The sequence below is a fragment of the Saccharomyces kudriavzevii genome (assembly GCF_947243775.1).
Source record: "Saccharomyces kudriavzevii IFO 1802 strain IFO1802 genome assembly, chromosome: 11".
Taxonomy (NCBI): Eukaryota; Fungi; Ascomycota; class Saccharomycetes; order Saccharomycetales; family Saccharomycetaceae; genus Saccharomyces; species Saccharomyces kudriavzevii.
In genome coordinates this window covers 1-23,890 of record NC_079282.1, presented here as the reverse complement: position 1 = coordinate 23,890, position 23,890 = coordinate 1, and the positions used below count along the sequence as shown (strand labels likewise).

At 39.8% G+C, this 23,890-nt stretch overlaps 8 protein-coding genes across 8 annotated transcripts; 5 read left to right on the top strand and 3 right to left on the bottom strand.

Moving 5' to 3' along the window:
• Positions 1–55: 55 nt before the first annotated feature.
• On the top strand, positions 56–664 carry YRA2 (Yra2p; the record flags this gene model as incomplete). The annotated part of the gene is made up of 1 exon (XM_056229221.1): positions 56–664. One exon carries the CDS (start codon positions 56–58, stop codon positions 662–664), a length of 609 nt encoding a protein of 202 aa, XP_056083261.1.
• A 393-nt stretch (positions 665–1,057) lies between these two features.
• OXP1 (5-oxoprolinase) lies at positions 1,058–4,918 on the top strand (the record flags this gene model as incomplete). Its single annotated transcript, XM_056229220.1, has 1 exon — positions 1,058–4,918. One exon carries the CDS (start codon positions 1,058–1,060, stop codon positions 4,916–4,918), a length of 3,861 nt encoding a protein of 1,286 aa, XP_056083260.1.
• A 535-nt stretch (positions 4,919–5,453) lies between these two features.
• URA1 (dihydroorotate dehydrogenase) lies at positions 5,454–6,398 on the bottom strand (the record flags this gene model as incomplete). Its single annotated transcript, XM_056229219.1, has 1 exon — positions 5,454–6,398. One exon carries the CDS (start codon positions 6,396–6,398, stop codon positions 5,454–5,456), a length of 945 nt encoding a protein of 314 aa, XP_056083259.1.
• Positions 6,399–7,712: 1,314 nt separating this feature from the next.
• Positions 7,713–9,557, bottom strand: JEN1 (monocarboxylate/H+ symporter; the record flags this gene model as incomplete). The annotated part of the gene is made up of 1 exon (XM_056229218.1): positions 7,713–9,557. The coding sequence occupies one exon, from the start codon at positions 9,555–9,557 to the stop codon at positions 7,713–7,715; it is 1,845 nt and encodes a 614-aa protein (XP_056083258.1).
• A 2,851-nt stretch (positions 9,558–12,408) lies between these two features.
• SRY1 (threo-3-hydroxy-L-aspartate ammonia-lyase SRY1) lies at positions 12,409–13,389 on the top strand (the record flags this gene model as incomplete). Its single annotated transcript, XM_056229217.1, has 1 exon — positions 12,409–13,389. The coding sequence occupies one exon, from the start codon at positions 12,409–12,411 to the stop codon at positions 13,387–13,389; it is 981 nt and encodes a 326-aa protein (XP_056083257.1).
• A 913-nt stretch (positions 13,390–14,302) lies between these two features.
• On the bottom strand, positions 14,303–15,439 carry COS9 (Cos9p; the record flags this gene model as incomplete). The annotated part of the gene is made up of 1 exon (XM_056229216.1): positions 14,303–15,439. The coding sequence occupies one exon, from the start codon at positions 15,437–15,439 to the stop codon at positions 14,303–14,305; it is 1,137 nt and encodes a 378-aa protein (XP_056083256.1).
• Positions 15,440–16,764: 1,325 nt separating this feature from the next.
• On the top strand, positions 16,765–17,127 carry SKDI11G0020 (SRP1/TIP1 family protein; the record flags this gene model as incomplete). Its single annotated transcript, XM_056229214.1, has 1 exon — positions 16,765–17,127. One exon carries the CDS (start codon positions 16,765–16,767, stop codon positions 17,125–17,127), a length of 363 nt encoding a protein of 120 aa, XP_056083255.1.
• Positions 17,128–19,124: 1,997 nt separating this feature from the next.
• On the top strand, positions 19,125–20,696 carry SKDI11G0010 (IMP dehydrogenase; the record flags this gene model as incomplete). Its single annotated transcript, XM_056229213.1, has 1 exon — positions 19,125–20,696. One exon carries the CDS (start codon positions 19,125–19,127, stop codon positions 20,694–20,696), a length of 1,572 nt encoding a protein of 523 aa, XP_056083254.1.
• Between the last annotated feature and the right edge of the window lie 3,194 nt (positions 20,697–23,890).

The window sequence follows — 23,890 nt, the reverse complement described above, 5'->3', positions numbered from 1 at the left end:
GGGTAATAAGGGTGCTTTATATTTTCATAAGACTAGTCAGTAAATAATATTAGCAATGGATAAAGCGTTTGACGAAATTATTGGAAGTGATCATGGAGAGGACTCACCAAACCACAAGGTAACGAGATACCGTCGGAGAGATTTAAGAAACGAATTGGGCCCTAGACTAGGGTTTGGGTCTTCAGATCCGGCACTAAAATCGGAGGATCGTGTTTATGAACAAAGGGAGGAGTCGCCTTTACCTAAGAGAATTAGAATATCCAAGATACCATTGGACGTTTCCGATTACACCCTTGATGACATGATGAAGGAGTTTGGCGTACCGGTGTTTTCTAAGATTTTTGATAATAAAGAAGATCGTACATGTATTTACGAATTTGGAGACGGAGAAGTAATGGAAAATATTGTCGAACGTTATAATGGACATGAATTGAATGGCGCCAAAATTGAAGTAGAAATCTACCAACCTCAAAGAAAGCATTCCAGGATTAACCCACACAGTCGTCACAAGCAGTCGATTCAAGACCGTGGAAGAGGGAGACCAGGTAGCCATTATCGTCAAAAATCCAGCAGAGTCTCTAAAAAGAGCAAGGCCCGTGAAAATAATACTCCAACTTCTGTGGAAGCTCTCGATGCTGAGTTGGATGCTTACATGAAAGGTTAAGCAAGTGTGTATCTACGTATATTTATAGTCTCTTCAAATTTTTTATCCCATACTACTATTCAATAGAAAATGAAGCTTTTACCATTTTTTACTAGACAAAACACATTATTACTCTAAAAAGTAACAAAAGGTGACATCCTGCCTAGTCTTTCGAACAAGGAGCAAGAATATCCCATCCTGTTGAACCTTTTTACAGAGCTATCTTAATCGTAAAATTTTGCTTTCCTATCCTTTGCTTTTCCGATTAGAACGATCGCCATAACATCACCATCCAAAAGATAAAATCGATTATTTTGAACCCACCAGAGAAAGAGCTAGAAAAGGTTTGAAGTGATATAGAGATCATTGCAAGTGCATACAACTAGTTAGCTGATCATCACATTTTGATACACAATGTCAAAGGGAAACATAAGAATAGCTATCGATAAAGGTGGAACTTTCACAGACTGTGTGGGCAATATTGGTACAGGTAAACAAGAACACGACATTGTCATTAAGCTATTGTCAGTGGATCCAAAGAACTACGCAGATGCTCCTCTTGAAGGTATAAGACGCCTCTTGCAATTGCTTGAAAACAAGACAATTCCTCGTGGTATTCCCTTAAATATCTCTAATGTGAAAAGTTTAAGAATGGGAACAACCTTGGCTACAAACTGTGCTCTAGAAAGAAATGGTGAACGTTGTGCTTTCATTACTACAAAGGGATTTAAGGATTCTTTGTTGATTGGAGATCAAACCAGACCGGACATTTTCAACTTACACATAAAGAAGGTAGCACCTTTATACGATACTGTAGTCGAAATAGATGAGAGAGTGACTTTGGAAGATTTTTCAGAAGACCCTTATTTTATCAAGTCGGCTCCCAATGAACAGGAGGGCATATTGGAAGGCAATAGCGGCGAAATGATAAGGGTCATCAAGAAGCCTGATGAGTCAAGCGTAAGATCTATTTTGCAAGTGCTTTATGCTAGCGGGATTAGGTCTGTTGCCGTGGCATTTTTGCATTCATACACTTTTCCAGACCATGAACGAGTTGTTGGGAACATTGCTAAAGAGATAGGATTTTCTCATGTTTCATTATCATCCGAAGTTTCCCCGATGATAAAATACTTGCCCAGAGCTCACAGTTCTGTCGCTGATGCTTATCTTACTCCAGTCATCAAGAAATATCTCGATAGCATTTCCGCAGGTTTGAGTCACGCGAAAGGTACTCATATCCAATTTATGCAATCTGATGGTGGTTTAGTGGATGGAGGGAAATTTTCAGGCCTGAAGTCAATATTATCCGGTCCTGCAGGTGGTGTAATAGGCTATTCTAGTACATGCTATGATAAAAAAAATAACATACCCTTAATCGGTTTCGATATGGGCGGGACATCTACCGATGTAAGTAGGTATGGTGATGGGAGGCTAGAACACGTCTTCGAGACAATTACGGCAGGAATCATCATACAGTCCCCTCAACTTGACATTCATACAGTAGCTGCTGGAGGTAGTTCTATTTTATCATGGAAGAATGGGCTGTTTAAAGTAGGCCCTGATTCAGCAGCAGCAGATCCGGGGCCTGCGGCTTATAGAAAAGGCGGACCCTTGACTATTACAGATGCTAACCTTTTTTTAGGACGGTTAGTTCCTGAGTTCTTCCCCAAAATTTTTGGCCCCAGTGAGGATGAATCACTTGATTTAGAAACTACTACTCTGAAATTCAAAGAATTGACTGATGTAATAAATAGAGATCTCAATTCAAATTTCACTATGGAAGAGGTTGCTTATGGTTTTATCGAAGTGGCGAACGAATGCATGGCAAGGCCAGTAAGGGCCATTACAGAAGCGAAGGGGTACGTAGTTTCTCAGCATCGACTTGTTTCTTTTGGTGGAGCTGGTGGCCAACACGCTATAGCTGTTGCAGATTCATTGGGCATTGACACTGTTTTGATTCATAGATATTCTTCCATCTTGTCAGCTTACGGTATTTTTTTAGCAGATGTTATTGAGGAAAATCAAGAACCTTGTTCTTTTATCTTGAGTGAGCCAGAAACTATCAGCAAAGTTAAAGAAAGGTTTTTGGCACTTTCTGATAATTCGATTAAAAATCTTTTATCTCAATCATTTTCTCGAGAGGATATCGTCCTGAGAAAATATCTAAATCTCAGATACGAGGGCACTGAAACCAGTTTGATGATATTACAGAGGGTTGACGATGATTGGAATTTTGTCAAATGGTTTTCTGAAGCCCATAAAAGGGAGTTTGGATTTTCATTTGATGACAAACGAATCATAATTGATGATATAAGAATAAGAGCAATTGGAAAATCAGGTGTTAGAAAAGAAAAAACAGTTGATGAGCAACTTAGGGAAATCTCTCACTTCAAAAACGCTGACCTGTTGAAGGATGCTAGTTTAATTCAGAAGACATATTTTTACGATAAGTGGGTTGATACTGCAGTCTTCAAAATTGATAATGTTTCTGCCGGAACAATTATCGAAGGTCCGGCTATATTAGCTGACGGTACGCAAACGAACGTTATTCTGCCAAACTGTCAAGCGATAGTATTAAAGTCCCATATATTTATCAAAATTGATAAAAAACCTGTAAAAACCCTTTCTAAAAGAGAATATGATCTTCATATCGATCCCATCTTATTGTCCATTTTTAGTCACAGGTTTATGGATATCGCCCTTCAAATGGGAACTCAATTAAGGAAAACTTCTGTTTCCACTAACGTCAAAGAAAGATTGGATTTTTCGTGTGCTTTATTTGATCCTGAAGGAAACTTAGTCGCCAACGCACCGCATGTTCCTGTTCATTTGGGCTCAATGTCAACCTGTATTGCTGCACAGGCAAAGTTATGGAAAGGCAAACTAAAGCCTGGTGATGTATTGATCACAAATCATCCGGATGTTGGTGGTACGCATTTACCTGATATAACAATTATAACACCTTCTTTTTCTCCAACTGGTCAGTTAATATTCTACGTTGCTTCAAGAGCTCATCACGCAGACATTGGAGGTATTCTTCCTGGTTCAGTTCCCCCCAATTCAAAGGAATTATACGAAGAAGGAACTGCAATTTATTCTGAATTTGTGGTGAAAGAGGGCGTTTTTCAAGAAGAGTTAATATATAAACGTTTCGTAGAGGATCCTGCAAAATACCCAGGCTGCACAGGCTCAAGAAGATTTAGTGATAATATAAGTGATTTGAAAGCTCAAGTGGCCGCAAACACTAAGGGAATACAATTGATTGGATCATTAACTGAAGAATATAATCTGTCTACAATTCTGAAATACATGACTGCAATCCAAGCAAATGCTTCTGAATCCATCAAAAAAATGCTTGCGAAAATGGTCGATCATCTTGGCACTACTAAATTCTCTGGTGAAGATCGTTTAGATGACGGCAGCTTAATTAAACTTCAAGTAGACATAAATCCTGAAAAGGAGGAATATGTATTTGATTTTGACGGAACTTCTTCCCAAGTTTATGGCAACTTAAATGCACCAGAAGCCATAACCAATTCTGCGATTCTCTACTGTTTGCGGTGTCTAGTAGGTGAAGATATCCCCTTAAACCAAGGCTGCCTGAAACCGTTAACGATAAAAATCCCTGCTGGATCTCTTTTAAGTCCTCGGTCTGGTGCAGCTGTTGTTGGAGGCAATGTGCTGACTTCACAAAGGGTGACTGATGTGATTTTAAAGACATTCAAAGTTATGGCCGATTCTCAAGGCGACTGTAACAATTTTACTTTTGGAACTGGAGGTAAAATTGATGACAAGACAGGAGAGAAGATTAAAGGCTTTGGGTACTATGAAACTATATGTGGTGGCTCTGGAGCTGGTGCGGATTCATGGAGAGGATGTGGATGGAATGGTTCAGACGCTGTACATACGAACATGACGAATACAAGAATGACAGACAGTGAAGTCTTTGAAAGGAGATACCCTGTTTTATTGAAAGAATTTTCAATTAGGAACGACTCAGGAGGAAAAGGTAAATATACAGGTGGAAATGGAGTTACAAGAGATGTTCAATTCCGGAAGGCTGTAACGGCATCCATATTGTCTGAACGTCGTGTTATTGCCCCTCACGGTATAAAGGGAGGGGAAGATGGTAGTCGGGGTGAAAACTTATGGGTAAGACATAGCACAGGTGCACTGATTAATGTCGGTGGTAAAAATACAATTTTTGCTCAACCTGGAGATCGATTTATTATCAAAACGCCTGGCGGTGGGGGGTATGGCGAATACAAGGATTAGCAAATTTTCTCCTTGAAATATTCACATTTATCCTACCACTCTCAAGATTGCATCAACCCCTAGATTCAACTACATTCTGTAAACAAGCAAGAGAGAAAAAATTTGCTTGCAGTTGTAAAAGCAGGATCCGAGCGGCATTTTTGAGACTATAAGAATGATAAACAGAAAATTTTTATTATGCACGTATGGCAAAAATTCACCGTAGAGATCTATATATGTATGTCTATAGTTTCGCCTCGTTCTTTAAAACGTAGGGCAGAAATATCATTTTGTTAACACTTTTCTGGCTGTTCGTCCAATAGGCCAATATTTTCTTCAACATATGAACATTACACATTTATCATTTCTACTATAGACGTCAGAAAACTTTTTCGCGTAACATAATATACATTGAACGCAAATACAGCGATCAAAAGATGGCAGAATTATCATCTATCAACTATTCTTGGCATTATATAACCGCAACGGATAAGTTTACATAAATTTTAAGAATCTGCATAATCTGTCCCATCTTTTCCTCTTCAAATACGGTTAATCAAAGACTGTTCAACTTGCCACGAAACTGGTCTATAGAGGTGTATCCCTTAGCTTCCATTATATCCTTCAATTCTTTCTCAATACGTCCAAAAATCTCGACGCCCTCTTTTTGCAATTCTGTACCAATCTGCAGCATAGAAGCACCACATAAAAGATGCTCAAATGCATCCTTACCAGATTTAATACCACCTGTACCAATAACTTTAATTTCGGGTCTTAAACGAGTGTAAAAGGCACGAACATTAGCGAGAGCTGTTGGCTTGACATATTCGCCACCAATTCCTCCAAAACCATTCTTCGGCTTTACTACTACACTTTCCTTGTCCACATCAATATAAAGACCATTACCTACACTATTGATAGAGTTGACGTAAGCTAATGGAAACTCATTTAGTATTTTCGCCATGATATCAAAATGGGCAAAATCGAAATAAGGAGGCAACTTAATGCCAAGAGGCTTCTTGAAAAAAGCAAAAACCCTTTCCAATGTTTCCCTTGTTAAGTCAAAATCGTAGGCAACTTGTGGTTTACCAGGAACATTTGGACAGGACAAGTTCAGCTCTGTGACACCGTTAAATTCGCTATCTTGAATTTTCCTCAACATGCTCAAATTTTCATCGATACTCATACCAGCAACAGAAAAGAAAATGGCGGGAGCGTTAGGATATTTTTCCTGACGATCTAGTACGTAGGACAAATAGTAGTCAATACCTTCATTTGGCAAACCCATGGAGTTGATACTGCCTAGAGGAACGGAAATGTAACGTGGTTCAGGGTTGCCTGCTCTTTCTAAGGTTGTAGAGCTTTTGGTAATGAACGCACCCGCTTTAGAATTTGCTAACTCATCTAATTCTTCTGTTGTCATACAATGAACACCAGACGCGTTCATAAATGGGTTTTCATAGCTATTGTTCAAGAACCTGGTATTCAAAATAGCTGTCATGTTTGTTTCTATGGAAGCTGTTTGCTTATTCACTAGTCGGTAGATACACCTGATTCTCACGTAGGCTGAGACCTCAAAATTTAAACGAATAAGATCCTTTGCCAATGCGTGAACTGATATATAGGGCTTTTTTATTTCATGGTGATGAGTATGATGAAAAATTTTCGGCGAATACCGAAAATTTGTGAAATAACCTTCGGTAAAGTCCGATGAGAAATGAATAAGTATGCATACATATTGATGAGCAAAGAATAATGTAAGTATCAACAGGCTGAAGGATTGTGCCATAGCATGACACCTACTTCAATGGTGAAAGTGCACGTGATAAAAATAGAGAAAGCAGAAATCGCCCTGAATTCTATTGATCAACATAAAGAAGTGATATGACCTGCAGTAATTGAAAGTGGGATAGTGAAGAAATCAAAAGCGCATAAGCGATTTCGAAAAGTAAGGATGACGAATAGATTAAGGGTAAAATAAGCAATTTATATTCATGGAAGCGGGCATGCTCTTTTTCCCAGCAGGATACCACGTACCCCTAGTACGTACCCTATCTAGAGCACGCCGGGGGAAGCTGCTTGCTCCACCATAACCACAGCTTCAAGAGGAAAGTTAAACGTGATATTCTGTCGCATCCTTTTAAGAGAATTTCTTTAAATTCATGGAAGACAGATCCAGCTTCAAGAAAATCAGAAGTGCGATGTACCGCAGAATATGATAATAGCGTCCATCTCAGCTTCAGTGTTCATCCGTGACCAAGGGAACAGTTCGTAAATCCTAAAATTATAAGATCACCACTACTGTAATCAATTTACAGGAATGACATGCTGGGAGTAAATTGGCTCATATTGATTCTAATTATTCTTTGCTATGAATTTGATTGTACATAGGCCCCAAACAAAGGACGAAAAGAAGCTCAAGAGTGTTCGTTTTCGACAAGATTGAAATGCCCGTAGTTTTCGTACTTAACAAAAATCTACCTGTTCCCCTAAAGTCTATAATTCTTCAAATTCAAACACGCAGCTGGAAAGATGATTGAATTACCGGAGTTATCCGAGGCCCCTAAGGCCAAGTGTCTGCTCTTTTTTTTTTGTCACCATAAATGTATGCCTCATTCTTATATTTATGCGACGTCATTTTTAGTCTTACCAGAAGTAGCACATACAACAAAAAAATCAAATTTTAAGATATATTATATCAAGTCTTTTATGAAATGTTATAGACGTTATAATTGGAATATATGTGGAATGCAACTACACGGGTCCGAAAAAAAAGTGCCCAAAAAAGCGAATGAAAAATGTAGAATAGGAGTGATTAAACAGTCTCAACATGCTCTTCATACGTCTTTGAAGTGTTCGAATCAATCATCTTGACTGAGGCACATTCTGTCTTCTGTTCAACGATATCACTAATCGAAATGCCATCCGCTTCATATTCGTCCACTTGGTTTATGTATTTCTTCATAACTGGGGAGGATAAATCACGATGGAACTTTTCGTGTCCCACAAAAACACAACCAAATGTGAAGATGAAAACGGAACCAGTCAAGATGGCCATAACTTTAGCATAATCTTCCTTCACCACGGTGCCAGAGGCATCTCTTTCTAGTGGATACCTTTCAGCCAACTCCGTCTCAATTGTAGAAGCTGCTGCAGAAGCCAAATTACCTAGTTGGTAAGCCAAACCAGCAACTAAAGCTCTTGCATCGGCAGGAGCAAGTTCTGCCAGGTGGATCGGCAAAATACCCCAGACACCAAAGACACAGAAGTATAGCATGAAACCGGCACCTAAGATAGCTTTCTCGGTTCTCAACATAAATGCAGGGTACGTGAAACAGCCACCCATTGTGCATGCAATCAACAGGCCCACTCTTCTACCAGTAACTTCCATAAACTGACCAAATATCATGCCACCACAGATAGCGCCGATATTGGTGACGACCACGATGACAGTGACTGCATCCTTGGATAAACCTAGTTGGGCACGCAACATGGTTGGCAGCAAGTCTTGGGATGCGTGGGTCAAGTAATTTGGGCCAACCAACAAAATGACCAAATAGGTGAACAGCAGCCAGTATTTCCGAACTGTCCTTTTCATAGAAACCATTTTTTGTCTGAAATTGGCCTTTGGTAGAGGCTCACCACCATTGGCTTTCACGGCGTCACTCAGTATCAATTTACGAGCTTTCAAGACTTTGGTGAAATATCTGGTTTCAGGCCACAGCAGTCTCCAGAAAATCAGTAAAATTGGTAAGAAAATGCTGAACCAGAACAATATTTTCCAGCCATCCTCCCTGAAGTAACCAAAAGCTCTGTAAAAAATGATTGCAAATATAAATCCCATAGCGTAGGCGGAAAAAAATAGACCTGACAGGAATGAACGGGCTTTCACTGGTGCGTCTTCGATAGCGGTTGCAGAGGCACATCCATAAATACCACCCATAGCAATACCAGTGATCCATCTTACGCCCAGAAACTTTTCATAAGTGTCGCACCATGGAGTGCAAAGCTGTGCAATGACAAATAAGAATAAACATGCGATGTAGGGCCACTTTCTGGAAGACTTGTCTGTCCACAAGCCGAATATAACCGCGCCGGCAGAACGGACAAACAACACCAGCCCTAACCCCCAGGTGATGTCCTTGGTTGGTCTACCGTATAATTCAGCCAGTGGAGCTACCGACACTGAAACACAAAAGAAGGCCCAGGCGGCTGCCAACCAAGCAAAGTAACCCATGAAAAAATAGTTCCAATTCTGCCACGTCATTTTCCGCAACTCAGGGACAGGGTTGATGTTTTGCCAGGAAAACTCGTGGACATGCGATAAAGATGTGAATCTTGTTTTAGCATAACTTTTTACGGACGCCAGACTTAAATTCGGTTTATCTTCTTCGTCCTCCTCGTACTCCACACCTTGGTCCTGGCTGTAAACCCTTTCCAATAACTCATCATCTCTAGTATCCTGAATCGACACTGCAGGCAGCGATGGGTTGTGGTACAATTTTTCATGGTCCGGGTTGTATACTTCGGGCTCGTAGTTTATGGGGTTACCTTCTTCATCCACCAGAGGTGGCTCTGCGAAAGTACTTGTGTTGTAGTATAATTTTCTTCCGGCAGCCTGCTGTTCATTAGATGTTTTCCCATCTGTTATTGACGACATTTTTTTCAGTAGCAGTGTTGAATCCTTTAACAAAGTGTTGACCTTTAAGATTCTTACTGTGTTCCTCTTTTCCAAGGGGACAAGAACCAAAACAATTCGAAATCATTTCTCAAAGGTAGTGCGGCATCTATTTATACATCTACGAAATGCCCTCATTCGACAAATTTTTCTTGCCAAGGGCTATGCTATGGTAAGATGGTACGGCGTGAACTAGATCTCCATCCAAATGACCAAGTAGCACTCTTACGCATTAAAATAGAAAAGGGGGGTGTAAAATCTCACTGGTGGCAAAATGATGGACGTTCGGATACCTGCAGCAAACTAACTTACCAGTGGAGAAAATTATGAATTCGCTTGGCGACTTGGAGAATAGTTTCAAGCCGCGCTGAATGACTTCCTCGACCACTGAAAATTCATATTCGGCAGTCAGTACCCACGGCAAACAACGTTCTTTGATTGGAGTTGGCCAAAGACGCTACCGTGATCCTTGCGCGCAGGATGCAGGTGCTGACTCCCCTTTTTTTTTGAGTCCGTTTGTCGGCTATTACCTCTTCAGTTCCTACCTGGGCGAAAAAGAAAAACGCCGGTCTAGTGGAGTAAAAAATTGTGGGGTCAGGGTCCCGCGCGGATATCGGCCGTTCCAGGGCGCGGAGAATAAAAGTTAACGGAAACATTGGAGTTTTCATTTAGTCATTGTTCACGAACTTGTTCCCCAAATAATAGAGTACCTTAGCCGCCCAAGCTAGCATGATCCTCCCTCCCCCCACATGGTAAACTTGGATGTGAGAATGCGGAACGCGTGGGGGTGTAAAAGGTGAGAGAGTGGGAGGAAGGGTACAGCCAGCACACCCAAATCGCATTGTTTCCAATGCATAAATGCAGAAAAAGGTCGTATGCTTGGTAGACACAATAAGTCAACTTGCAGTCAGAAAAAAAAAGAATCTCAGAGCGGCTTTTCTTATGATATTTTACACTGATGTGCAGTTATTTATGTTTTACAAATTATAGATTCCCTTTATATATTTCATATATTTCCGAAGTAAGAGGAAAAAGACATGGCCGGAGCGCACGACGATTAATGGAGGATGGACATGGCGTGCCATTCTTACGGGTAATATTTCGGCGCATTCAAAGTGTTTCTTTGCACGTTAAATTTATAACGTGTAGGACATGGTGCAGTTGAAAAAGTGGAGATATCTACAGGGTCTTGTCTGGCTTTGTTGGGGTAGCCATCAGGACTTCTTCGTTGCCCGGGTCAGGCGGAGCGTCCGAGTCACACACCTGTTCGGTTAGACTCGGGCGTGACTCCAATTTGGTGTTCTACTATTGAACTAGAATGTAAATGCACAAGTTGCCCCCCTGATTGATTACGCAAGTGAAGAAACCAAGATCCACTCTTATCAGGTAGCGCCCTTTCAGTCTGGGAAAGGGCACAGGTTTAATATCTTGCCTAGCCACAAAAAGTCTGTTAGACGATAAATATGAAGATTGAAACCACGAGTCGGCTTTAGTCACAATTACGGCTTCTACAATGAAATGCCTGATTATTTCTCCTAAATTCGTATATGCTTGCTGTACTTGAAATATACTAACGAGAAATTGACAATTTGATCTCGGCTTGATTAGTTGGATTTTTGCCACTATAACGCAGAAAGGGTTGAAACGCGCTTTTCTCTCACATTTTGGCTTACGCCGCTTCGTTACAGCCTTGCTCTGTCCTCTTGCCTGTTTTTAGAGTCTTCGCTTGTCGCTGTGACTCATTGAAGAAGATGAATGTTACTTTTGAACTGTCTTGCTTAGCCTTCGGATACATGCAAGATCTAGAAAAAATGACAGAATGTCTATGACATTGGGCCCGTGATGAAAATTATCTCCTATAGTTCCAATCATGAAGAGAATCTCGCAAGATTCGCACTTTGGCCTGAAAGAATTCATTTTTCAGTTAAGTGCGCTTTCTCGAAGCTGAACCGCGATGCTTATGCGTGTGGATATTGAAATCTCAAGGGCCCTTTAAATTCTCAACTGTTGCGCAGATGTTTTTTAGCAAAAGACGGATTGCGGCCTGTGTTATGGAGGCTGTTAGGGACGAAATGTTACGTCTTTTTCGAGGAAAATCGGGTGGGGGGAACAATCATCGAATTCTAACGACCAGAAAGAACCAGTTCGCGAATTCTCAAGCTCAATGGAGAAATAAATAAGTTGATCGCCATCCTATTCGGTGCGAAACGATTTATTTTCATATTTTCAAGTGAGCGATCCTACGATAATCCTTTACGTAGCAAATCTTGAGTAGAAAGTGTAGCTCTTCCACTTTTTCCAAGCTGAGGGCTCTGTAAGATTTTAGATTTCTTCAAGTATAGATTACGAAGACTCGAAGATCCACAATTTTGTCTGTTCTCCTTATCGACGCAGTATTTTGAAATACCTGTGATGACGGTTCATGCCTTTTCTTGCATATTGGAAAATTATCAAGAAGTATGATATTTTCGTTATCGCTATCTTTCTAAACCACGATCAAAAGTGAAAAGGCGGATTGAACTAATGAAAAAATAAACGAAAATATGAAAGGCTGACTCCGCCTGCCTTTGGAATGGGTGACAGTCTTACCTGTAAATATATCAGGCATTCTACGTGGAAACAAGTAATATAGCGGTGTCATTTTTTCGATAATAGATACATGACTCATCGGTGAAATCAAATCTCTTGTCATAAGCCAGTGGCCTATAAAGGCGGTATGTGCGGAAAAGAAAGGGAAGTGACATATATAAGGACAATTCATTCAGCAACAGACTTAACTCAATATTCAAATACCCAATCTACCAAAATACTTGGTTGAATTGAGCTGAATATAATGATTATTCCTACTTATGATGATGTTCTAGATGCCAGTGAACGGATTAAGGGGCATGTGAATAAGACACCTGTTTTGACTTCACGTACGCTTAATGATCGACTTGAAGCAGAGGTATACTTTAAAGGCGAGAATTATCAACGAGTTGGAGCCTTCAAGTTCCGGGGCGCAATGAACGCTGTTTCAAAGTTAAGTGATAAAGAAAGAAAAAAGGGCGTAATCGCATTCTCATCAGGAAATCACGCACAAGCCATTGCTCTAAGTGCAAAATTGTTTAATGTGCCTGCAACAATTATTATGCCCGAGGATGCGCCTGCACTTAAAGTTGCTGCTACAGCCGGTTACGGAGCTCATATCATCAAGTATAACAGATATACAGAAGACCGTGAGCATATCGGGCGCCAATTGGCAGCCAAACATGGATATGTGCTCATCCCACCTTATGACCATCCTGATGTCATTGCAGGACAAGGAACATCTGCCAAAGAATTATTCGAAGAAGTCGGAGAGCTTGATGCATTGTTTGTTCCGTTGGGAGGCGGAGGCCTTCTTTCGGGATCTGCGCTTGCTGCTAGAAGTCTCTCTCCAGGCTGTAAAGTTTTTGGAGTAGAACCTGAAGCTGGTAATGACGGACAGCAATCCTTCAAATCTGGCTCAATCGTTCACATTGATACTCCAAGCACGATCGCGGACGGTGCCCAAACACAGCATTTGGGAGAGTACACCTATGCTGTCATTCGTGAAAACGTTGATGATATTTTGACTGTAAGTGATGAAGAGCTAGTAGAATGCATGCATTTCCTTGCAGAACGCATGAAGCTGGTTGTGGAGCCCACCGCATGTTTGGGATTTGCAGGCGCACTTTTGAAGAAGAGAGAACTTGTCGGTAAGAAAGTTGGGATAATACTGAGTGGAGGAAACGTAGATATGAAAAGGTATGCTACGCTAATCTTAGGGACAGAAAATTGCCTAAAAAATTAGTATTTTTTTAGTTGTCCGCCTAAAAACTTGGCGTACACAGTAAGTGTATTTGAATGCTGAAAAAGATGGTATATTTGAATAAGTATATCTGCCGCACAGTTAGCTTCATAGCAGAATTCTGATTGCTTATTTTTCTGAAAAAACATGAAAAATACGATTAAAGAACACTAATGGTTCTTCATGACAAAGCACTCGTAGCTTCGATATTTCTCGCGGATTTACTTTGAATCGAAATTTACTCTCTGTAAAAAAATACGTTTATGATTACAACTTTATTCACTTAACCATTCTCGAAGATTGAGGTTGTGGCTCTAACAACCGAGAACTGTTTAAAAGTATATAGCCTACAAATAATAAAATGTCTAATTGTAAAGCAAAATAGTTTGAATGCCTATAATTGATAACTGTTTATGTTTTCTTTCCGAAGAATGCTCTATCAATTTTCTCGTTCTTCAATTGCGGCCATGACAGCTTCATATAGATTCCCAAATCGATTATTTCTGTTCATCAGTCTTACTATACGTGCTTATATTATTCACGATACCCTTAATTCTCTATTCCACATGTAATTAAGACGTGGCTTCGTACCCGGGAAAAAGCATGATGCCACTAGTAGGACTAAGTAAAAAAGTGTACACACTTCTTCCCTCAACTACATGAAACCATTTTAGCGCCAAATAATTATACCAGATCCCGTGATTTCATTTTAAGAAAATGTTTACAGCGGTAAGAAATAAAATACTCCGTGGTTATCCAGATCAGAGCGCTCGTTGTTGTTACTGGTTGTTGCGACAACACTAAATAACACTACTTGCATGAGCAGTACTATATTTATGATGTAACCCTGAGTATAACTAGTATATATAGATTTAACGAACTACGCAAATTCTGAACTAAGGGGAAATGTTCATATCTACGCCGAAGACTCATCGGTACAGGATGATTGTGCCTCCCGAATATATGGCCATAGTTCAACAGATAGTGACCCAGAGTACGTGACCCTCTTTGAAGATAGAAGACCGACGAAGTTGCGCTCGAAAAACCGTTGGCAATCAATTCCATCAAAGAAAAACTCTTCATTCTTCCAAACCTTCTGCCTAAACAAGTATCTGTTCATTCTCTTTGCGACCTGATCCCACCCATTAGCGCCGATTTCTTGCTCATTTGTGATAGTTGATAAGTATTGCATTTTATGTTCCATTTTCATCGATTTACCTCGGATATTTTGGAAAGTTTGCATACTTACGAGAAAAGTGCATCCAAGGTACGAGATGCGAAATAGAAGGGGGTTATACCATGTGGTGTAGGTAGCGTCCAAAAAACAAAGAACCCATGGCAAAAATTGAAAAGTGAAAATCCTCTTGAGAACCCAAGTAAACTTAAACCGATAGGTTTCCTTAGGAAGCTGAACTTCATCCAAGTCAACAGGGTTCCGCGCCTTATCAGTGTCAAATAACTTCCACTGTTTATCCACTTCTGTAAAATAAACTTCCAAAGCTTCTTCGATGTAAGGAACTGAATCTTTAAATGACTTGAGCTTTGAATCGTCATCTTTCTTCAAAGAAAATGGCTCTAAAATGGTTAATCTGAATGCTTCTTGGCAGTTCCAAGCACCATAAAAAAAGTACTTGGTTTTCCAGAATTTGTTTACATACATATATGAGTTGATATTTGCTGCAATAGTTTCCCAGTTTTCGACATCAGTACCTGGAGAATTCGCAATGATTTCTTTAGAGAACTGGGTGAGCTGTTTCGATAAGGTACGTTTACGACACAACATTTGAATAAGAGGCAAAAAAAATACACATAAAATCAGAAGATTAGTAGCCAAAAAAGGATAAATCCAATTACTGGACATTTTCCACCATGTTGTAACTGGTAGCCATGATAGTAACCAGATACGAAAGGCTAGAGACTTGAAAGTCTCATAACAAGACCAAGTAAAGCCATTTCTGAAAACGTCCTTGGGTAAAACAATCTTTTGGGATTCGAGATATCCAGAGGATGATAAACCTGTATTCTTCTCATCTTCAACTTTGGCATCTTCCATGTTGATGTTGAGGTGGTTGTTTAGGAGATCTGTTGCTTGGAGTCGCAACCTCCTAGTGGTTGCCTTATATATTTCGAAGACCGTCTTTTTCTGCCAAGAAAAAAAGAACACCGAAAACGCGCATTATGCAACAGTTGATGGCTTAGTTGCTATTATGATTGAACAATAAGTGGAGCATGGTAGAGAGCTATAGTTTGCTATATTTATTGGGCTTAACCTTTCACATCAATTCCTGCAAAGAGTAGGTACAGCAAAAGGGTAAAAAATCATGACTAACTAAGAGTTATGAAATAACAGGCCGAGGAACAACCAAATCTTTAGATGTACTCTTTCAATCTAAGACAAGCTCGAGTGACAATGGTTTGATGAGACATGGCTCAAGACCCATGTACATGCGGAAGTTATGATTCAAGACCTGTGCCATCTGTTGTGCCATGTAATTCTGTCCTGAGTGGATGAAATACTATTGCAGACATACGGACACTGCTATGGTCCTCGTGTGATTGATATTGTAAATTCAGCGTACGAATGGTGGTTATTTTAAGTCAAAATGACATGGCTATTGAAGACTTGCTTGACGGTTTGAAGATTTTATGCCAAGCCACAGAAGCTGTGTGGAAGATGGCACTATACGTGATAGAGTAACACAAGAATTATGTATGTTGCACTTTTTGCATCGCGGTGCGACGACAGAAAAAACCAGAATGCCATCCTCGAGAATGTGATCCTCGAGAATACGATTGTCGAGAATTCATCAACAATTTAAATGATATTATAGAATATTGAGTTTACCCACAGGGTACGCGACTGCCAACACATGGTAGTTATTGCATAGTTGAATCTGGGTAAAGGAACAGTGCTATTTTCCCCGGCAATCGTTTAGCGCGCACTGAATAAGGCTTAGACAATAGGCTTCTGAACGAGGGCCCACATCATGAAATCGGATCTTCGTTTGCCAAAAAGTGAAAGGTTACAGACCCGTAAAGGGTTCTCAACGCACCTCGACACCCCTAATAATCAACATTCTTCCCTTCTGTACATACGAGAAATAAACGCATGCCAAGCGTGCTCTCACATGCAAAAGCTATGCAAGCCAATTCGTTCCAGGACAGGCACATCTCCATGGTGACAATTAATATGGGTGTGAGAGATAAGGTGGGAAGAAGTATGCGATGAATGGTGAGCGTCCACTAATTCGTTTGTGTAGCAACAAACTGGTCAAAGAAATCATATAAATAGAGCAGCTTTGGTCATCTATCTTCATTATTTTTTTCTAGTTAAGCCTATATCAGCACTAAAGAAACAATCGAAAACAAACAAATACAATGGTCAAATTAACTTCAATCGCTGCTGGTGTCGCCGCTCTAGCTGCTGGTGCCTCTGCCACCACCACCTTAGCTCAATCCGACGAAAGAGTCAACTTGGTTGAATTGGGTGTCTACGTCTCTGATATCAGAGCTCACTTGGCCCAATACTACTTGTTCCAAGCCGCTCACCCAACTGAAACCTACCCAGTCGAAGTCGCTCAAGCTGTTTTCAACTACGGTGACTTCACCACGATGTTGACCGGTATTGCTCCAGACCAAGTGACCAGAATGATCACTGGTGTCCCATGGTACTCTACCAGATTGAGACCAGCCATCTCCAGTGCTCTATCTGCAGACGGTATCTACACCATCGCCAACTAGACATGCTCTTACGAATGATATCCTACGGACATAAGAAGTAATGAAAAATGAAAAAATGTGATTTGACGGTGTATATAGTTGAATATGTGTATATTAATATTATAAACCTGCTCAGTCAATTACGGTATTTTTGAAACGGAGGTAGAATGAAATGCGGAATGAAATAAAGATTAGTGAGGATTACTTATGACTGGTGAATATTTTATGAAAAGTGAAAAATAGTTAAAAAATATAAAATGGAGAGATTAATTATAGGAAAATGAGAGTAATGATATTATATTGAAGCGCTATATGAGTATGTTATATTCTATAGCGTCCGTGTGCGTATGTAGTTGTACTATAGTGTAGTGCATGGAATGGAGATACTGGGACCTAAAACTTGGATTTAGGTGATGATATTTTATGTTCATGTGACGTGAGAGTAGTATGCGAAGGATATATAAGAAGAAAGGAGATAATGGTAGAGGAAGAGTATGATGATGAATAATGGAATTTGAGTAGGGGTTAAAGTGATTCGATTAATTTATTTAGCATCCGTGCGCGTATGTGCTGGTATTTATGTTCAGAAGATATTGAGAATACTGTAATGGCGGTTTATTGAAATGATGATATTGTGTATTCTATATTTACGATAATGTGCTGATAGGTAAAGTATTTATATATTGGTGCGTTTACGTTAGTATTTATATGTTAGTGTACTTATAGCTGTAGTATGGCAGGTGGAGTGCAGCTAGTAGAGTCAATGTCAGTGAATATGTAAAAGAGCAATATGAGTAGCATGATATTGGAAAGTAGAGGGCACGGGGGTGACGTGATGGTGATTGTATGTTGTTCATGTTAGCAATGGCATTATGTAGAAGCTGATATATGGTCAAGGTGTTGGAGTATGGAAGTAATGAGTGCAGTTGTATGGTCCACAAGGATGTGTGATTGATTATGGATAGTAGATGTGCCCAGAAAACAGGGTATGAATTACTAAGGTGAGTGCCATATATAGTGATGAGAAGTGGTGTGGCAGTATTCTGTAGTGTCCGTGTGAGTATGTGCTGGATACGATATCTATTGGCCAGTAAAATCTTGTGACATTTGTTGGGATTCATTTTTGATAAGGTTAATAATGTTATGTATATAGAATATACTAGAAGTGCTCCTCATGGATTTAGGAATCCACGAAAGGGAATCGACAATTTTACATGATCTCATAGTTATTTCTTCCTTGATTTTATATGTCGTTATTCACTGATCCTATTGCATTATCAATCCTTGCATTTCAGCTTCCACTGATCTGATAACTCTTGTCATCTTCTTAACACCGTATATGATAATCTTCTATTTACGTGATCGAACGCATCAATCAGCTGAACTAGTAATTGATGGATAGTTGATTATTGTTGCAACAATAATATCGTTTCAAGATGATACAAGAGTAAAAGTATGAGGTGAAAGAAAAGGGCAATTGATTGACAGAGCGGATATTGTAGGATGACATAGTGGCACATGATATATATATGATCGGTTGGCCGCAGTATTACATAATAACATCCGTATGAGTATATATCCTACCATGTCTGTTCTCTACATTGCTTTTTCATTCAAAATTATTGGTTTTCCTAGCCGCACGCAGGCATCCCGCGCATTTCTTTTTCTCGAAGAAAGCGGAAAAAAAACAAAAAAACAAAAAGTATAAATAGTGGAGTCTTTTCCCATTTGACATTTAGTGAAAACTTCGACTAGAAATTTTTTGCCGAACATTTAACCGGAGAACCTTGGTGGCTTTTTTGATCAGTTTCGTGGGCTCGTACATTTTACTTAGTATGCTGGGAATTTTTTTATCTGTATTCTATTCTATTCCTTGCCTTACTTTTCCTATTATTTCTTATTTATATAACTAAGTTCAAAAAACTTTCTAGCTGTCATAAACGCATTTCGTTTATAACAAACTAAAAGAAGTAAATATTTTCAGTGCAATTGGTAACAACCCAGAATACGTAAAAGCAATGGCCGCTATTAAAGACTACAAGACTGCACTGGAATTTACCAGGAGCCTACCAAGACTGGATGGTTTGTCTGTGCAGGAATTGATGGACTCCAAGATCAGAGGTGGGCTGACGTATAACGATTTTTTGATCTTACCAGGTTTAGTCGATTTTGCGTCCTCCGAAGTTAGCCTACAGACCAAGCTGACCAGGAATATCACTTTAAACATTCCATTGGTTTCTTCTCCAATGGACACTGTGACAGAATCGGAAATGGCCATCTTTATGGCTCTGTCGGGTGGTATCGGTTTCATTCACCATAACTGTACGCCCGAGGACCAAGCTGACATGGTCAGAAGAGTCAAGAACTATGAAAATGGGTTTATTAACAACCCTATAGTGATTTCTCCAACAACCACCGTTGGTGAAGCTAAGAGCATGAAGGAAAAGTATGGATTTGCAGGCTTCCCTGTCACGGAACATGGCAAGGGAAATGCAAAGTTGGTGGGTGTCATCACTTCTCGTGATATACAATTCGTTGAGGACAACTCTTTACTCGTTCAGAATGTCATGACTGAAAACCCTGTTACCGGTGCACAAGGTATCACATTATCAGAAGGTAACGAAATTCTAAAGAAAATCAAAAAGGGTAGGCTATTGATTGTTGATGACAAGGGTAACTTAGTTTCTATGCTTTCCAGAACTGATTTAATGAAAAATCAAAACTACCCATTAGCGTCCAAAGCTGCCAACACCAAGCAATTGCTATGTGGTGCTTCCATTGGTACTATGGACGGTGATAGAGAAAGACTAAGATTATTGGTGAAAGCCGGCTTGGATGTCGTCGTATTGGATTCATCCCAAGGCAACTCTGTTTTCCAATTGAACATGCTCAAGTGGGTCAAAGAGAGTTTCCCAGGTCTGGAAGTCATCGCTGGTAACGTTGTCACCAGGGAACAAGCTGCCAATTTGATTGCTGCCGGTGCGGACGGTTTGAGAATTGGCATGGGAACTGGCTCTATTTGTATCACTCAAGAAGTTATGGCTTGTGGTAGGCCACAAGGTACAGCCGTCTACAATGTGTGTGAATTTGCTAACCAATTCGGTGTTCCATGTATGGCTGATGGTGGTGTTCAAAACATCGGTCACATTACCAAGGCCTTGGCTCTTGGTTCCTCTACTGTTATGATGGGTGGAATGTTGGCCGGTACTACCGAATCACCAGGTGAATATTTCTATCAAGATGGTAAAAGATTGAAGGCGTACCGTGGTATGGGTTCCATTGACGCCATGCAAAAGACTGGTACCAAGGGTAATGCATCTACCTCTCGCTACTTTTCCGAATCTGACAGCGTTTTGGTTGCCCAAGGTGTTTCCGGTGCTGTCGTTGACAAAGGTTCCATTAAGAAATTCATTCCATATTTGTACAATGGTTTACAACATTCTTGCCAAGACATTGGTTGCAAGTCCTTAACTTTATTAAAGGAAAACGTCCAAAGCGGTAGAGTTCGATTTGAGTTCAGAACCGCCTCTGCTCAACTAGAAGGTGGTGTTCACAATTTACATTCGTACGAAAAGCGTTTACATAACTGAATGTTAAATGGAATCATTAATACAATAATACTGATGATAATGTTATGTAGTGCTGCCCGTATGACCTCCTGTTCTTATTACGTTACAATTGTATTAATGGGGTGATATGTTTGTGATACTTCGCTTATGTTGATATATAGTATGTTTATAGCTTCTTATTGATAATTAGTATATTTTTATGTTTGGGTAATTTTAGTGGTGATTATTTGGTGGTGTATATATTAGCATATATAAAATAGGTGGTGGATATTTGTATAAAAACGTCATAAAGCGTGGAGTTAAGAGTATTTATATGATATTTGGGAGTGTTTAACTAATTATAGATATTAAAAAGTGGATAATCATGAGTGTTATGGGCAAATGGCACAGGGTATAAACCGCTGAGGTAAGGGCCGTATTTAGTGATGTGATGAATGAGAGATGGAAAGCATGTGGTGGGGTGAGAAAACGTGGGGTACATGATCAGGATAACAATAAGGGAGTTCTTACAGTCCGTTTGAGTGGTGGATAGGGTAATAGCAGAGTGAGTGGTAGTGATGGTAGTGATGATAGTGATGATGATGATGATGTTGACGTAAGGAATCACGATCTAGCTTATATGTCATAATGTAGTAAAATTATTGGACCTTTCTATACGTAATATCTATATAAGATACGTAGGATTGCTTCTTTGTTGATAGAAACTAAAGTGGCTTAAGTACTAGTGGATTGGGAGTTTGCCACTATACGTTCTTCTTGTTTAAACAATAGTGAAACAATACTCGTATCATGCTTTTTTTGGGTTATCACATTTAACACAGATGAGGATTATTGTATAAGAATGGATTACATCCCTTAAGAAATTGCCGTGCTATGTACGTTGGTGATATGGAGGAGTACGGTTAATGAAGGGCAGTAGTTGGATCCTATAAGAGAAATAATGATTAGTAAAGATTAGTGATGATTAGTGATGATAAGTGAGTATTTCATGAAAAGTTGAAAATAGTGAGAAAATATAAAATGGAGAGATTAGTTATGGGAAAATGAGAGTAATGGTATTATATAGTAGCGTCCGTATGGATATATGAAAACATTGTAGTTTATTTTAAGGTGGCATTAAAAGTAAGAGAATGTGTCAGTTGGCAGGATGATGGTAATATTCATGTTCCGTGTGTGATTATGGTCATATTGAATATTGTAGGGCAGGCCGTTGCGGAGTGGAAGTTGTAGTGGTATATTCAATAGCGTCCGTGTACGTATGTAGTTATATCATAGTATAACGCATGGAGTGGTGATATTGAAAGTACAGGAACCTTGAACTTGGACTGATATGGTAATTATTTATGTTCCTGTGACGAGTGAGTAGCATGCGGAGGATGTACAAGAGGAAAGGCGGTAATGGTAGAGAAAGAGTATGATGATAAGTAATGGAATTGAGTAGAGATTAAAGTGATTGTATTCGTTTATGTAGCACCCGTGTGCGTATGTGCTGGTGTTATGTTAAGAATATATTGAGAATACTGTAATGGCGGTTTATTGAGGTGATGATATTGTGTATTCTATGTTAGCAATGATATGCTGATGGGAGCAGTATGATGTTAGAGAGTGGAGGGCATGGGGGTGATGTGATGGTGGTGATTGTATTGTATATATTGTCTATGTTAACAATGGCGTAATGCAGAAGCTGATGTATAGTCAAGGTGTTAGAGTATTGAAGTACTGAGTGCAGTTGTATGGTCCACAAGGATAAGTGATTAGTTGTGGATAGTTAGATGTGACGTAAATAGGTAGAGAGAGTAAACAACATATGATATAAACTACTGAGGTGAGTGTCATATATAGTGATGAGGTGTGCTATGTCAGTATTTTGTAGCATCCGTGTGAGTTTGTGCTGGATACGACATTATGATTCAATGGGGGAGAGCCGAGTTAGTTAGCAGGATATAAAGTGTGATATGGTGATGGTCTAGAGTAAAGTGATTGGTGTATGTTTATTGTTTACGATTATTGTATATATGGGAGGTAAATGGAGTGTAGTGTTTAAAGGATATAAAGGAGGTGTGGTAATGACGAGTGGATGAATATGTTGATTAGAATGCAGATAAGGGGTATGAAGTGTTAGATGTGAGATGAGATGGGTTTGGAGTGATGACATTAGGTATGAACCGCTGGGTGTGCCACGCGGTAGTATCAAAATAAGGAGTTAGCAATTAGGGGATACAGAAGAGATGAGGAGGTGGTGAGTTGGGGGTATACTATCCAGGATGCAGATATGAGATATAGATGGATAAATGTGGAATACAGTGAGTTTAATGTGGAAATGGCCCTGGGTATAAACCACTGAGGTAAGGGCCGTACTTAGTGATGTTATAGATGAGAGGTGGTTTAGTACTATATAATAAGGGTTATACTGGTCACGTGTTTGTATTTCGGGCTACAGAAGAGGTGAGAGGGTGATAACTTGGGGATATACTATTCAGGATACAAGGACACGATATAGATACATAAATGTGAAATATAGTGAGTTTAATGTGGAAATGGCCCTGGGTATAAACCGCTGAGGTAAGGGCCGTACTTAGTGATGTTATAGATGAGAGGTGGTTTAGTACTATATAATAAGGGTTATACTGGTCACGTGATGGTATTTCGGGCTACAGAAGAGGTGAGAAGGTGATAACATGGGGATATACTATTCAGGATACAAGGACACGATATAGATACATAAATGTGAAATATAATGAGTTTAGTGTTGAAATGACCCAGGGTATAAACCGCTGAGGTAAAGGCCGTATTTAGTGATGTGATGGAATGGTGCTGGTAAAGCATGTGGTGGGGGTGAGAAAGCGTGGGGTGTTATATATTCAGGGTAACATTAGAGGGAGTTCTTACAGTCCGTTTGAGTGGTGGATAGGGTAATAGCAGAGAAAGTGGTAGTGATGGTGGTGATGATAGTGGTAGTAATGGTGGTAGTGATGATAGTGATAGTCATGATGATGATGATGATGGTAGTTAATGGTAGTGATGGGTGCTAGCTTTAGCTTTAGTAGTAGCGATGATGGTGATACTTAATGGTAGTGATGGTAGTGATGATGATGGTGTTGTTAATGGTGTAATAGTGATGGGTGTTAGCTTTAGCTTTAGCATTAGTGGTGTGGATGTGTGTGTGGGTGTGGGTGTGGGTGTGTGGGTGTGGGGTGGGTGTGGGTGTGGGTGTG